The sequence below is a fragment of the Lutjanus erythropterus genome, chromosome 14 (assembly GCF_056507025.1).
Source record: "Lutjanus erythropterus isolate fLutEry1 chromosome 14, fLutEry1.hap2, whole genome shotgun sequence".
Classification (NCBI taxonomy): Eukaryota; Metazoa; Chordata; class Actinopteri; order Lutjaniformes; family Lutjanidae; genus Lutjanus; species Lutjanus erythropterus.
This window is the reverse complement of record NC_139330.1, coordinates 11,793,712-11,809,693: the sequence shown is the minus strand read 5'-3', so window position 1 is coordinate 11,809,693 and position 15,982 is coordinate 11,793,712. Positions and strand designations below refer to the sequence as shown.

At 40.9% G+C, this 15,982-nt stretch overlaps 1 protein-coding gene across 1 annotated transcript in view; it reads left to right on the top strand.

Moving 5' to 3' along the window:
- Positions 1-10,470, top strand: part of plpp4 (phospholipid phosphatase 4) — a 63,642-nt gene extending 53,172 nt beyond the window's left edge. The window contains exons 6-7 of the mRNA XM_084735896.1: positions 7,560-7,730; positions 9,330-10,470. Coding sequence (XP_084592022.1) covers positions 7,560-7,730; positions 9,330-9,541 — 383 coding nt within the window. The 3' untranslated portion in view covers positions 9,542-10,470. The remainder of the gene's footprint in view (positions 1-7,559; positions 7,731-9,329) is intronic.
- The last annotated feature ends 5,512 nt before the right edge of the window (positions 10,471-15,982 follow it).

Sequence of the window (15,982 nt, the reverse complement as noted above, 5' to 3'; positions counted from 1 at the left end):
AGGCACACTTCATTCTGTCTAGAGAGTCCGAAGAGGTTGGAGAGCAGTTTGTGTAGGAGTGCGGCAGCAATTATGCAGAGCTAATAATGAGTTCCTGTTGGGCTTTTGTATGTCAGTGGTGGAAACTGATTCAGTGCCTAAGTGGTCGGTTAATATGCATCGCTTCTGCCGGGAGGCAGAGCGGTGTCACGCTGTTCCCTGCAGGGGTCAGAGGTCAAACAGAAATGAGAGAGAAGGGAGATGGCCGGGAGATTAAAAAAACACCACTGTCGGTGATTGGTTGAGTTCGTCTGTGTGTGGTCAGGTAGTTCAAGGATAGGTATTTGTACAGAAATAAAGGGGAGAAAGGTAAAGAGACTACTATTACCTAAATCATTAGGCTTCACAGAAGCTCTGACCGGAGCATGACTCCACTCTTTGAATCCACAACCAAAGTGTGGAGTTGGAAAAAAAAAACCCAAAACACTTACCTGCTTTAAAATGTGTCCTAACTTGTGAAAAAACACACCAGGCTCAACAGAATAGCTTTCCTTTTTTAACATACAGTCCGTGCCTCTTCTCCTCTCATCACCCGTTCCTTTATGCCTCATAACTCAGCTAATTTAGATCTCTTATTATTAGATCTGCCCAGTTGTTAGCGAGCCAGCTGAACCCTGCCACCTCCACCATATTCACACACAGTATTAAATCATGCGGTTCTCAGAAAGGTACTTTCACAGTGGAAAAATTACTAAATGGGGTCTACTTAGAATGGCTAATATGCATTTATACACTCACACACTGAGTGTGGTGTTGACAGAAACACTTGTCGCACAAAGTGACAAGCAAGAATAATTTTTAAAGGAGCAATATGTAACAGCTGTGCGTCCAAACGTGAGTACAGCAGTCCAGATCGCACGCTGGAGTCATAGCCTGTATATTAAAGAGGTTAAAATCCTATTTAACATACAGTCTGCTGTTGAAGTGAGCTGCTTTCCCGCCGCCTCCTCCTCCACAGACTCAAGGAATATGACAATAACAAGCGATGATGATGAGTCCTGCTCTGTGAGTTGCTCAGCTGTTTATAACTGTCAGTTGTCTGTCAATGTAAAGCTAAGCCCAGTACTGTTAAAGCCCGCTGCTCTAAAAATAGTTCAGTGACTGCCTGCCTTCTACCTGCCAGACTCCATTAACATATTGCTCAATTTAACGATGAAAATATCTACTTCTTCTAAAAGGTTGTTAAGGATTTCTTACAACTCATAAACACTTACTCATTTGAACTTTAATCGATGTGAAACAGGCAAACAGTAGCACAATTTATAGACCAGAAAAGAAATTTCAAAGGAGGACGCCACGACTGAGGTGTTGTTGTCAGAGAACCGAGCGTTTCAACTTAAGACGCTTCCTTAATCTCTGTTGACATATCATGGTCACAACTTGAAAACAGAGACATTATTGTATAGCCTTAAAATAGATTGTAAAAAAAATATTTGCTCATTAGCAGCATGCAAAAAGCGGCTGAGGCTGATGGGAAAGTCAGCAGTTTTGCAAGGATTTCTCATGAAGTGAATAATAAATAGCGGATGTAGTCTGTGATGTCACACACATTCACGTTTCACGTTCACGTGAGGAGCTGCTGACCGTCTCCATCTTGGCAGTGGCCGCCTTGCTTAATTGAAAAATGGGTAAAGAGGTGGATTGTGGGTGGAGCTGAGGCATCGGTGACGACACCCACTTGTCACTCGGTGCCCTTAATCATGCATAACTTTTAGCTGCAATATAATTTAAGTGAGTGAAGAGTATAAAAAGTTAGCCATAGAGACAAAAATTGCTTTTTGTTCCAGGATGTAAACATATTTATTTCTGCTGTTAAGTTGGGCATTTTAATAATGGAGTCTGTGGGGACTGACTCTGCCTCCAGTGCAGCCTCAACTACAGTATTTGGCACTTTCGCGTTGGTTTCAGTTTTCATCCCTGGAGATTGCTGCTTGGGATTTTTTACACGAACCAAAATATTGGACACATTTAAATTTTGATGTGATGAAGGAACAGAATGAAAATTCAGAGGATCTCCAAAGTTACTGTAATTTATCCTGAGGGAAGCGCAAATGGGTGCAGGGGACGTTAGATGGGTATAAGAATGAACTGTGCAAAAACCTTTAAGTATTTATGACTCCTGACGACTAAAATTATGTCTATTTCAATTCACCATGATGCTCTACCCAAGTAAAATTGACAGCCAGCTTCCTTTTTTCCATCTTTTCAAATTTTTATGTCTCAGTTATGCCCCCTTTAGAGAAATCACTCCCCATTTGCTTCTAAGAAGTGTGCTCAGACTTCTTCACTTGCAACCTCCGAACAGACCTTGTGCTTTTTTGAAGATGAAAAAAAACAATCGCACCGTGCTCATCACTCTCATTAGGCGTCTTTGTTTTGTCTCCGGGGAATCACGCGTCAAGGCTTTTTAAATGCATCGAGCAGATTCATTACCAAGATGTTTTTCCCTCCGTCGGGCTCCCCTCTGTCCTCTGGCCTTTCGGGAGCTCCTGCTGCCTCTTGGGGAGCATCCTTCAGTGGTTATTGGGTACACCTCATATTCATAGTATCACCCTGCTGCTGCACATATATTGTCTCAGTTAATTAAGCTGCTTAAATGAGGAGATGTTTTTGTGTGTCTCTGTATGTGTAGATACGCATGAGCAACACATACTTGCTGTCTTCCCTCATGTATTATGCATATCACTCCAACACTTTTATGAGAGTAATATTTAAGATGTTTACTCGCTGTCTGCAAACATACTTTTTGTATGCACTATGGAATTAAAGCATGCATATTTCCTGCTACAATGATTTTGCTTACTTAAATTGGCAATTTAAGTAACATTTCTGTGTTATGATTCAAGAGAAAAGCCTACTAATATTGTGTACAGTTTCCACTTTCAGATACTTCATATTTTCTGTCTTGTTTACCAACTATGATTGGAGAGGGGCAGCTGATACAGTTTCTAATGCAAATTCTGTTCTGTTTGTCCAGAAAATGAACAGTAACAGATAACATGAACAAGCTGAACTGAGTACTGTGTATATGTTATAAGGCTCAACATCACTTGAACCCTGAAAGCAAACATACTATGGAGAATTGACTTTGTGACACAGTAATATTGAAAATTCCTGCACTGAACTATTGTGTATTTTGGATTGCTGCCACAAGGTCTCAGGCCTCAGGAAATGTTGTTTCAAACGGCAAAATGCATAGATTACTATTTAAATGTCAGTGCCCAGATAGTCAAAAGTCAAAGTTTAGTTTGTCATTAAGCTTCCACAACAATCTGAGTGAAAATAAACATGCAAAATTATTAGAAAACCAAGTTTAAAAACAGCATATTTTGCTGTTTAGACCATTTATTAATATTGTGGCAGATCACGCTTGATTGACAGCCCCCTCAGGAGTCCCAACATGGAAGCTGTGTACCACTGCGTGTGATACACTGATACAAATGTATTTTAGTCACCTTAAGTGTACGCTATATTTAGAACATTTTCACCTCTTTACTTTGCTGTCAGACAGACTTTTCCAACAGGGAACTGACGTGAACTGAACTGAACGCCACCAGACTCCATTGGCAAAAACAATAATGTGTGTTATTGTTTGTGCTTGTGTTATTGTGATGTTTTAACAGGGATTCACTGAAGTCACATGCAAACTAACAGATCAAGGCAGTGGTACATCAGCAACTTCCATAGTCTGCAAGGTAAAATGAGCAAGAGGGGAAACTCGAGCACCCTGGGAAACTCAGGCAGGTGGAGAACATGCAAAGAAAGGCCCTGCCACAGCTACGATTGAAACTCAGGTCCTTTTTATGATTAGGCGAGAGTGCTAACCACTGCTGCTACGATTTATAATCTTAATAACACATTTTAAGAGCTACAGTCTGGTGTCACCAGGATTGGGTGATGTGTGCCTGACATACAGGGTTTCATAGACAACTGCTCCACAAAAAAATAATCTTATATAAAAATGCATTTTGAGATATTTAAAAAGAAAAAAGAATATTTGTGAAATTCTTCATGGCTGTCCATTTTTTAGTATATATTCTCATGTGGTTGCCCTAACATACACTTGCTTTCAAGCATTAGTCTTTACTGTTTCTTTGGTTTCCTTCAGTCCAAAGGCAGACACGTTAGGGGGGCCGTAGTGTAGATTTTAAATGGTCTACCTTGAAACTGTGAGTCTGGGTTAGTAAATTACCTCACCCTCTGAGGGTTCGGTGACCTGTCCGTGGTGTTTCCCTGCCCTCCTCTCAAAGCATGCTTGGATAAGCTCCAACCCTCATCACTCTGAATGAATAATGATAACAAGTAATAATGATAAATTGGGTCCCTGCTGGATCTTTGTTTTCTGTGCTGTCCTCACACAGAAATTAAATTCGGGGGCTTAATTTGATTATCAACAAGGAGCAAGAGACGAAACAAAGAAAATCACAATAAGCAATGTATTAATATGTATTTATCTCTGCATCACCAAATGTCAGTTAATCGGTGGATCGGGTCAAGAGAAGCTGTAAGACGGGAAATCAGGTGTTCTGGAAGTGTGTAATTTTGTTATGTAAAACTGCTGCGAGTTCTCCCAAGTTAAAATATTCAGTCAGCAGACTGAGTCACTGGCTCATGGATAATTTAGTTCTGTCTATCCAAATGAGTAATGTAATCATCTTAGCTTTGCTTAAAGCTATTAAAATGAATGGTGTGAGCTGCTGTATGATTGGAAGTGTGGAGAGGTCGTCCAGAAGCGAGATGGATGGGCAGGGAGGGATGCTGAGGCTGAGGATCTCAGATGGCTTGTTCAGGACCTCTGAGCAGATGGACTGGTTTGATGAACTGAGCAGTAAAGTGTTGTTTTCTGTTAAACCTATGTGATAAAACTGGTGATGATGACTATGCGCTGGATTTTATATACCACAAGGTATCAATTTATTCTTTACCATATTTTATATTTTTCCTGCTCCCCATATGGATATATTTAACTGGCTGAATTTATTAGTTTGATTAATCTAGCCCTTGATAAATTCAGTTTCCAAAAGGCTATCAACCACTGGCCCAATTTAAAGCCTAGTCTATTAAAAGAGGCCAAATTTAATGTTGCAACCTAAACTACCATATGGTCTCTGATAGGTGAGGTTGTATAGTTCACCCAGGAGGCCCATACAGTCAGAAATATGAGCTTGCCATAGAGGTTTCATTTTATTAACGTCAGATGTAGCCTGCTCAGACCATGTCAACTGGACAGGTGTCGTTCAGAGACACTGGCGTATTGTTTTTGGCCACTTCTACTGTTTAGGCTCTATGAACTATCCTCCATTTTGGTCCAGAATAAAAATGTCTCAGTTGGATGTCTTGCCATGAAACAGTCAGTGGATGACCTCTACTGACTCAATTTTCATCTGACATCACCATCAGGATGACATTTTTGGTTTTGAATGAAATGTCTTGAAATGTGCACGGATATTTAAGGTCAATGCGGGATAAATTCAAATGATACCACGCATTTTAACCTCGCATTGTCATCAGAGGTGCAGAGCTCAAACTTGTCCTTTGACAAGGCCCTTTGACCTACTGTATAGTTACCCAAAACACCATTCTCTGCGTAGATAAGCAGAAAGGTTTACATGTATCCTCTCACATTTAACCTGCATAACCCTTGATGAAGATGGTGACTGCGTAGCAGCAACAAGAAAACGTTCAGTACACCATACATTCTTTTGTGTAATCCAGCCAAACTCCCATATTGGATTCAGTCCTGTTCAATATATGAGTCATTTTAAAGTAGAAATGCAATCATGCAACATTAAATCCATCCTTCCTGGTCATTTCCATACCCCCCCTTTTTTAATGAAACCCAATATCAGCCTATACCAGCTGTCCTATATTGGTCTAAATTGCCTGATGGAAAAATGCAGAGTTCTTAATGGAGCCAACTTCTTTTTCCTTGACAGCAGGACAGCCACAGAGACAGCTGGACTTTCTGCCTCTTTTTTCCCACCATCTTCCCTCTTTCTCTACAGGCTACACACGTGTCCGAGCGTCCTTAGTATTCTCGGCCAGTTTGTGGGCTGAGTGACAAATGGGCAGCTGATGGGTGCTGATGGGTGCTGTTTGGCCCGCTGCAGCAGTAAACTAATGACCCTGTCTCAGTGCCACCTTTTACTGCTCCATCACACAACCTTTAATTCATACAATTAGACTGCCGCTGTTTCTCTTTCACTATCAAACATCAACTAAGACACAGATCCCCTTCAGCACAGCATGGCCAGCAGTTAAATCGCATTTGTTTCTCATACAGGGCTTTAGCTTTTGTTGTGACCTCAGCCTCCCGCTGGACTGTATTAATATATTTCATCAACTTTGTATTAATGTATCAGCTCCATGCTAATCTTGACATGTGGTGAAATCGAGGGCTGACATAGTCTCTCTCTTATCTCAGTTAGGCAGTGTTTGCATAGAAGCCAGTCATTTAGAATCTAATTTTGTGCTGTGTGTTGGCTCAGGGATGCACACGGATGCCATATACAGGAGTAGGCAAGAGTATGCACATCGCTAAATGAGTCTCCAGTCTTTATTGTGTGGGCTGTTCTCAGTACAGCTGTGTAGATCTGCTGGTCTGTTTGCCTTCTCTTGCTCTCAGGCACCTGTCACACACAGTGATTTAGTGCAGAGGTATTTGCCTAACAGACTGATATATCCCTCAGTAAGCTCAGCCGCGAGTGGGTGGCAGCGGACAAGCTGCAAATCTCCCATCTGCTATCTTTATTGTGTTTTTTTATGCCTCTGCAGCGGTGACAGACGTGGCCGGAGGCATTATGTTTGTGAGTGTTTGTGTGTGAACACAATATCCCAGAAACGCTTTTACGGAATTTCTTCAGATTTGGCACAAATGTTCAATTGGACTTGAGGATGAGCTCATTCAGTTTTGGTGGTCAAAGGTAAAGGTCACTGTGACCTAATGTCGGTCTTATTCTTGTGAATGCAATATCTCAAAAACGCCTTGATGGAATTTCTTCAAATTTGGCACGAATGTCCGCTTGAACTTGAGGATGAACTGATTCAAATTTGGAGGCCAATGGTGAAGGTCACTGTGACATTGAACATCTGTCCCATTCTCATGAGCGTGATGTCTCAGGAACACCTGGACAGAGGTTTTTCAAAAAATAGATTGATTAAAAAAGTACATCTATAGATCTTATAGTGTTGTTTTTGGGTGTTTTATGGTTCCACATCAGTGGTGGCATTGTGTTTTCGGGTTGTGAACACAATATTCTGATTGATTCATGGAGGCATACAGCTGTGAGGTGGTGATTCTAGTTTTGTTTAAAATCCTTTGTATGACACTTGTTCATCCTGCAGTGTAAATGACTTTTACAAAACAGCCCTTTGAGACATGTTTACAGTTTGATTCTATTTCATTTTCATTTTATTTCCACAGCCACAGACGAGCGGATGTGAAATTCTGAATGCTTGATGTTCAATGTTGACAGCCTTCTTTTGTTTCTCTTTTGTCTTCCCGCTTCTCTGCCTGCTAGTTGCCTTCTCTGGTCTTGGCTTCACCTCCTTCTACCTGGCGGGCAAGCTGCAGTGTTTCACGGATCAGGGGCGAGGGCGTAGCTGGCGTCTCTGTGCCATGGTGCTGCCTCTCTACAGCGCCATGATGATTGCATTGTCCCGGACCTGTGACTACAAACACCACTGGCAAGGTCTGCCTAACAGCTCAGACACATGAATGTGAATATCCTGCATCAATCAGAATTACTGTCAGCTAAATGCTGTGTCTTCTGAACTTACATAGTGTTAAATCTGCTGTTGTCAGCCTGAGAGGGAGTCTGCTTCAATCACACCTGACTCAAGGCTGTTTTATAATTATTATACAGCTAATTTATAAGGCAAACTGGGGGTGATGCTCATTTCAAACAGCTGTACTGCTGTGATCACATTTTTATATTAATCAGTATGGCTGACGAATCAAGGGAAGGCAAAAAAAAAATTAATAAAATTCAGGCTGAGCAGCTTGCTTATTTACCAACCAGACTGAAAATTGAGCTTCATAAGGCAGTTTTCTTTCAGCTATAACATAATGCCTCAGATGACAGTGAGGTAGCATTTAATTCAGCAGCCCGGGAGGAAAATTACAATTACAAGCTTCTGTTTTTCATATCTGTTCTGAAAAAGCTGGAGAGAGACTTGGAGGGAAGGGAATTCATATGTGGGTAGGGTGTGGGAGAGAATATGTGGTAATATGATGACAGCTCTGTCATATGGTGTTAATTAGTTTTAGAGAGCCATATGTTCCTGGAGAGCAGGGCAACTACAAAACAGACAAGTCTTTTAACAACCGGCTTTTATTTACATCCAAAGCAAAACACTGACATGCACAGACATAGCAGATGCACAGAAACAGGCAAGCCTTCCACACTGAGTCCTCTTACATACCTTTTCTTCTTCTTCCTCAGCAGACTGTAAGTAAGCAGCTACGGTGCAGCCCATTAAACTTGAGGGGCCCCCAATATACACTCAGTGTAAACACAAGCTGGGAGCCCCCCATTAGCCTGGCTGTTGCACCTTGCTTGATGGATACTAATATTCTCACCATCCCTTTGCACATTGGAGGTGCGCTCTGTCCTCGAGGGGGAAAGGCTGGGCTTCCAATCACTGTCTCAATGAGGCCACCAAACTAATATATTGCACAAAGTCACAGTCTATTAAATTCAGTTGACAGGAGTCGATGAAACATTCACGGAGCAAGCTCATGTGTTGTATAGTTTCTGAATGGTGGAAATCGATGTTGTATTATATTTCATTTCACCCAGAAGGAGAAAATAAAGGGAGTTTGGTCAGACCTACGGAGTAATACGTAATTTTGATATTAAGGAAACCTCTGCTTCAGCTGCTCCAGCCACCAGCTGGCCATGTCATTTTGATCTATACCCAGCAATATAGGCTTAATATTCAGCACGGCAGTGTGGTATTATATGATGTATTATAGCTTAAAGGGGCAGCAGGTATAATATTGAAACTGCTCAGCATAGATGACAAAGTGACAGAGACAGCCTGTCCAGAGGCAAGTGAGCCCAGTGTTCAGTGGAACAGATTCATCGCTTTGCCTTTCGGTTTACTTTCATCACCCTCTAAACTAGCCAGGGACAATGAATGCTCACTCAAACACTCTTACGCATAAAGTAATGCCTAATTATGCTCATTCTAATAGCGGGTGTTATTTTTCTTCCTCCACAAAGGCTAAAATTAACCAAGATGCATACCTTAAAATATATGTGCTTTTTTGTTTTTTTTTTTTTCAGACGCCTTTGTTGGAGGAGTGATTGGATTGCTTTTTGCGTACATCTGCTATCGCCAGCACTACCCACCCTTTCTGCACATGGACTGCCACCTGCCTTATGCCAGTCTGGCTGCCGCCACCCACCACACACCCTCACATCCCCAAGATGACCCGCAGCCCACTGACAATGCCACCACTCTTCCCCTGGAGGGCTTGACTGAAGGGCCAGTATGACTAGTGGCCACCACCGAGACGCCCCCCAACACCCTTACCAAGCCTCCGAGCCCGCCCCCCCTTTCCCAGTGACTAACTGGCACTCGTATACATTCCAGTGGACAGTAACACACCTCGCCCATCCCCATACTGTTAGCTCCCCGTCTCGGTGACACCTACATTCCTTTGTGTTTATTTTTTTATATCTGGTTCTTGCTCAGCAACCGTGAAAGTCTATATTTAGATGTGATGTATGAGAGGAACCTACGAATATGGGACATCACCGCTGAGAGGGAAGAGAGAAAAACATGTCGAAAACCTGAGGAAAGCAGTCTTACTAATGGGTGTGAAGGAAGATGAAAATATTGCCAGTTTTTGCTGGATTTTTTTGCTTAATGAGACATGTGGTTGGCAGTTTGTTTAATGCTGGAGTTTATTAAATGTTTGGCTGTTAAAGGATTGGGATAGCAAGCTTGGGAGACCCAGAGAAATCCCATGAAATGTCACAGCAATTAAAACCATGAAATCAAACCAGTTATGCTATTAGAATGTTTGGTAACACTTAATTTGGAGGGGTATGCATTAGACTGTCGTTAAACTGTTATAACCATGTCAATGACACCTGCCATGAACATGAAGAAGTCTTTATGAATGTTTATAGCTGTTGTAATTAAGTAACTAAGTGTAAGTTGAACTGCCGTGGTACTGTGCTCTGTTGTCAAACTGGCCTTATAACATTTAATAACAGCTAAGTAAGTCTAAGTGTAAATGGTACCACTTCAGTTGAAGTCGAGGAAATTATTCATGACATCATAACAAAAGCATTTGACAGTATAATAAAACTTAATTACATCTTTATGACAAGTCATCAAGCATCATTCAGTCAATTATGTCTTTGATATGACAACTTGACATTAACCAAGGCAACATAACCTGTCACTGTCTTTGTAATGACACTGTCACACACAATCATTTTGAACTTGTCATAAAGTTTAAACAGCAGTTTTATAACGCTGTTCAGTGCTTTTGTGTCATGAATAATTTCCTGGACTTCAAGTAAGGTTTTACAATTTGGACTTTGGACAGTCATAAACATCCATAAAGACTCCTTCAAGTCCATGACAAGTGTTATGACACCCTTACTACAGTGTAATGACAGTCTTATGCAGACCCCCATAAAATAAAGTGTTACTGAATATTCTGTTATATTTCACACTAAAAAAGAACTGTGGGATTTGATAGCAACCAGTGCCAGAAATCCATCATCACTTTGTGTGTTTCAGTTAGACCTTTAGTTGCCCCCTGCAGTTTCAGAGGGCACCAATGTGTTTAAAACTCAAGGACTTGAGGCACTGCTGAAAATTCACAACTTTTAATACTTTTTGGTTGTCCATGGCAACATAATGACACATATATTGCCAATACAGTCTTGGGAGAAAAGCACTGGTCCATGCCAAGGACAATATTCAGTGTTCTTCAACCTTACTCTTCTACATTCGCCCATTTTTTATTATTAAACTTTTGCCCATTCTCCTAGGCTCATATAATTTACCAGGCAATCTCGCACCTTTTCCCTATTTCTCTTCCTCTCCTCGCCATCAAACTTTATTTTTCACAAGCCCGGCATTTAACACATGTTCCCAGAGGTTACATGGGGACATGAACCTGAATTGTAGCTCAATGAGTGCAATCAATAACGGGCAGGTGGGAATGGTGTGGGGGAAGTGTGTCTGGACAGGCACAAGCTCTAATCTGATCCTGCATTAATCCTCGTTAAGGGAGGTCAGCCACTGCTGCTTATGAGCACATTAGGACTATATGAGGTGCCCCACGGACTGCCCAAGCATTGCAAATGGCTTTCAGCCCTACTGTAGCCCCACAAATAGACAATCTAGCATTCAGGAGATGACGGGCCTGAGCTCGGGACAGTGATTCTGATGAATTATTCATCCATTAATCTTCCATTATTTATTAATATTTACAGCCTTAATTTAGGGACGGCGCGTTGAAACAAAGAATACACCAAAGACTTGTAGCTGTTTTTCTTGCTTGGGTTGTCCGCACCCTGTTATGCTTTATTAACAGAGATGACACATAGCCAGGTTACTGGGTCCCGATCGTCAACAAAGCAATTTGTAGCCTCTTACAACTTTTTGTCAGAAATTATAGATAATTTTGTTGCCTTGGTTACTGTCTTTTTCGCCATTGCTGTGACATTAATGGGAAAGTGCAATCTCAGTTTACCTCTTACCCAACCCAGCTCCGTTAAAAAAAGGTGAAGATTATTATATTTGCACTGAAAAGTGAAGGGTGAAAAACAGAAGACAGCACACAAAAACAGCATGATATGAAATGAGCAGCAAGCCAAATGTAGAGGGTTGTTTTGTAATTTTATGAACTTGTCCGAATGTTAGTCAAGCCTATATGTGCATTTGTTTGTCCCCACTGATAAAAGACTGCATTTTTTTGTGTGTTGAATGCCTCTGCTGGCAGGAATAGACAAGAAAGCTTCAAAATTATTTTAAACACCATTCCTTCAAATCAGCCACAATAAGGCCTCTATCACTAATGCAACCCATTGGCAGCTTCTTCAAACTGTGTGTGTGTGCGTAAGCGTGCAGGTTTTTGACAAGGCCTATCCCACACTGATGCAATACAAAATCAAACTTTACGAAGAACGGACCTTTCACCAGAGGAGGAAAAAGGTGCTCGACTCTGCACATCAGACTCTGTGACGGGACTCGCTGAGACTCCGAGAGCTGACCGGAGAGTAACTTGAACCTTCTCGCTGGAGTTTTTCCAGCACAGGCCTGGAGATCTGTGAGATTTCGACATCTTGAGGCAGATTTGGAGAGAAAACGATTGTTACGCAGATTCATCATGTTCTATAGACCTGCATTCGCCTGACTTGGCAGCCTGATGTTTGTACTTTGTCATTTAGTTTTCTCCTATTAGATGGTGCAGTGTATATTGGAAAAAAATGTTGTTCAGAAGTCATGTCTGTAAGAGTATTTTTGCTTGATCAAAAAAGGACTTAAGTTGCCCACTTTCCTTCGAATCGTTCCATGATTTGTTTTAATTTGGTGCTATAGATAGTTTTGTAGCAGTAGGTGTCACTTTTTTCAAATGGTGAGTGTCATTTTGAAACGAAAGTTCAATAATTTTCTACAGAGAAAGAAAAAAAAAGATTATAATACATATGTCTTAATCAGATGCACAAGGGCAACCAGTGCTGGATACTTTTTTTTAATCATTTCACCTTCCCACGGACTGATGGGAGCCAAGCATACAAAAAATATCAAAGAACAATGAAATTATTATCGATTATAATGAATAGATGTCTGAAGAAAAAAAGAGTGTAAGAATCTTTGTCCATGGCATGCCAGTTCCATTTGTGAGAAAAGACTGTTTTCTATGAATAAGCATGTCTGGCCTTGAGAACTGTTTGAGCTGTGTTTTGCTGTTTATATACTTTATGTACAATAAAGGACTGCAGCTGTGTGAAAATTGTCCATGAAGAAAACAAAGGAGCCTAACGTATCTTGTCAAAGTGTGATTGCTGGAGCCTACGCTTTGTTGCTGTGATGGGAACTTGCCGCTTCAATGGATTCAACACATCAGTGGAAACTAATCGAGGTTTGAGGATGTTTGTATGGAAAATGTCCTCCCTGTGCCCAGAACATAGGTCTTACTAAATTATTCTTTATATGCAAAAGAACAATCTTACGGTATGCAGCAGCAGATGTTTGAATGAGCTATATTCCAAGTTCAGTTCAATGAGTTCATGCTTCGATGATCCTGCTGTCGGATTGCGCAGTGCTACTGAGGCAGTTGAGCGTATGTGTGTGAATGTAACTCTGTTCTAAGTGTGTGTTGTGCTTTTCTGCATCGGTTGTGTTGCACTCTTGTTTAGGGAGTTTCCAATAAATGTGTGTATGCTTAAGACGGCCTGTTGCTTTTCATATCAGTAGGATTTAATTGCGCTGTTCTTAAGGGCAACTCCTGGGGAAATTTTCTTTTCCAGGTTGTGTTTGTATTAAAGGGATAGTTCAGATTATATGAAGTGGGGTTGTATGAGATATTTATTAACAGTATTACCTATAGTTCATGGCGGCAAAAAGCAGCAGGAGTGCTGGTGTAGGAAAGCTGAGCAGTGCACTGCTGTGGACGGGGTCAGTAGCAAAATGTATTTTAGCCATCTAAAAAAAAATCTATATTAGTTCAGGAGTATGCAATATTTCGAATATTTTCATGGCTTTGCCCTCTTGTCATACAGCCTTTTCCAACAGGAAACCACTGACTCCATTGGCAGAATCAGTCATTTTACCCTGGAGAACACAGGAGCTACTGGTTTACCGTTGACTTGATCTGTTAGTTTGTTTGCGTTATTGTATGACTTTGCAGTTTCAAATGAATAGTTTGGATTCACCCAAGTCACTAAATAACAGAAAGCGATCGCGGCAGCAGTAGACCAGCAGCTCCAATGTTCTGCAAGCTAAAATCACTTGCCAAAGGAGGAGACAGAGGGAGTGATATTTGGTTTATATAACAGTGGTTTTCTGTCCGAAAAGGCTGCCTGATGACAACAAGGCAACATGGTGAAAATACTCTAAATATAGTGTACACTTGAACCAATTTTTTTTTTATGTGAGCCTTTTTTAAGACATCTGACATCTGCTGTAGGTAACTAATGATAAATGCTGCATACAGCGCCACTTCAAATAATCAGAACTATGCCTTTAATATTCCTACCTTTTCATTCACTTTTTTTTAACTTTTACTTTTTAGATTAGTTTTCTTTGTCATGCTCGTGATGTTGGTATATCAGTCAGTCCATCACTTTGGTCCAGACTGTAATATCTTAAAAACTATTATATAGATTGCATTAATTGTGTTTTGTTTGTTTTAAAATAGACATTCATATTCCCCAGATGATGCATCCTGCTGTCTTTGTCAATCCCCTGACTTTTCATCTTGCACCATTTGACATTTTTTGTTTTGAGTGAATCATCTTAACAACTGGATGTTCTGGACATACGTTCTTGTTCTCTCCCTCAGTCTGGGACCTCCTTGGTGTGGCTCGTCTTTTTGATTTCTTCACAGATATTCAGTGTCCCAGGAAAATAAATTCAACACTGGTGATTCCCTGATTAGCTCCAACCTCTGGTCAAAATTTCAATTTGCCTAAGACTTTAATTTATGACTAAATACATGCAAAACTAAAACCATTCCCATCAGTCTCAGTGTTGTGTTCCCATAATGCTGGTCCAGGGGATGAGGGGACTAACAATAATTTAAAGTAAGTCAGGCAAAAAGAAAGAAGGGAAGCCAAGGCAAATGTACAAAGCAAATGAACATTAACTTCAAATACTAATCAGGCAACTAACTACAAGGAAAACACTAATAAACCAGTAAAGATGAAAGACGTTAACTGAATAAACCAATAAACAGGTTTCCTCTAAAAGAGCCAAAGGTCCATGATTGAGATCCCCAAATTGTTCCTCCATGTTGCTGGACCTTTCAAATGTATGAGATTTTTGCTTGAAAAACGACGGAGACGTTTTATTGATCATCAAAATAGTTGGCAATTTTCTTTAGACTGACTAATCAATTAATTAGCTAATTGTTGCAGCGCCACCAGTTACCTTTATTGCAAGCTGACACAACAGTGCCTGCTCTCACAGTACATTAGCCTACTTTCAAAAAACTGAAAATAATATCATTTGACGTGACTTCAGTAATTCAGTTATTCTGAAAGGCTGAAAACCTCGTTAACCTTGTTATTCACAAAAATGGCTCCTGCTGAATAACAAGACAAAGAAACCACAGATCAATAGGCCTGTTGCTCCAGACATCTGCCCTCTTCGGCTGATAGAAAATTTCTGAGTGATGTGTGGTAACAACCCATCCAATCAGACCCAAGAGTGCTGCATCAGCCACTTGTAACAAGTCTCCCTGCTGAGGCAGCCTCACACAACCTCAGAAATCCTGGTTTAACCTCTCACTTGAGAATGCATGGCTCCAAACATCCAATCCGTTATAAGCTTAAAGTATGTGATATCATTTTGACAGCTTTTGGGATTCATGAGTTTTGGTTTGGTCTATGTTTCCAAGTAGTTGCCCCAAAGTCTTCCTGCACCCAGTTTACTTCACATGAAGTTGACAGTGAATTGTTAAAGTGGTGTAGCATTGACTGCGCTCCTGTTAGGTGTTGTGGATACTGTAGTTTCAAGGCACACTGAGCATTTACACAAGAGTAAAACACCCACGAAGCAGCAATTACACAGACAGCCATTGTTGCTCCTGAGCAACTCTCACATTGAAACCTTATACGACACCACATGCTGTGAGATTATGTGTGCTCTTGAAGTAAATTATGCACAAAATGCTGCTCTTGTTTAGCCCTGCAGAAGATTAGCGTTTGATACAGCAGCAAATAGCTGCCAGTCACTTACATGTTTG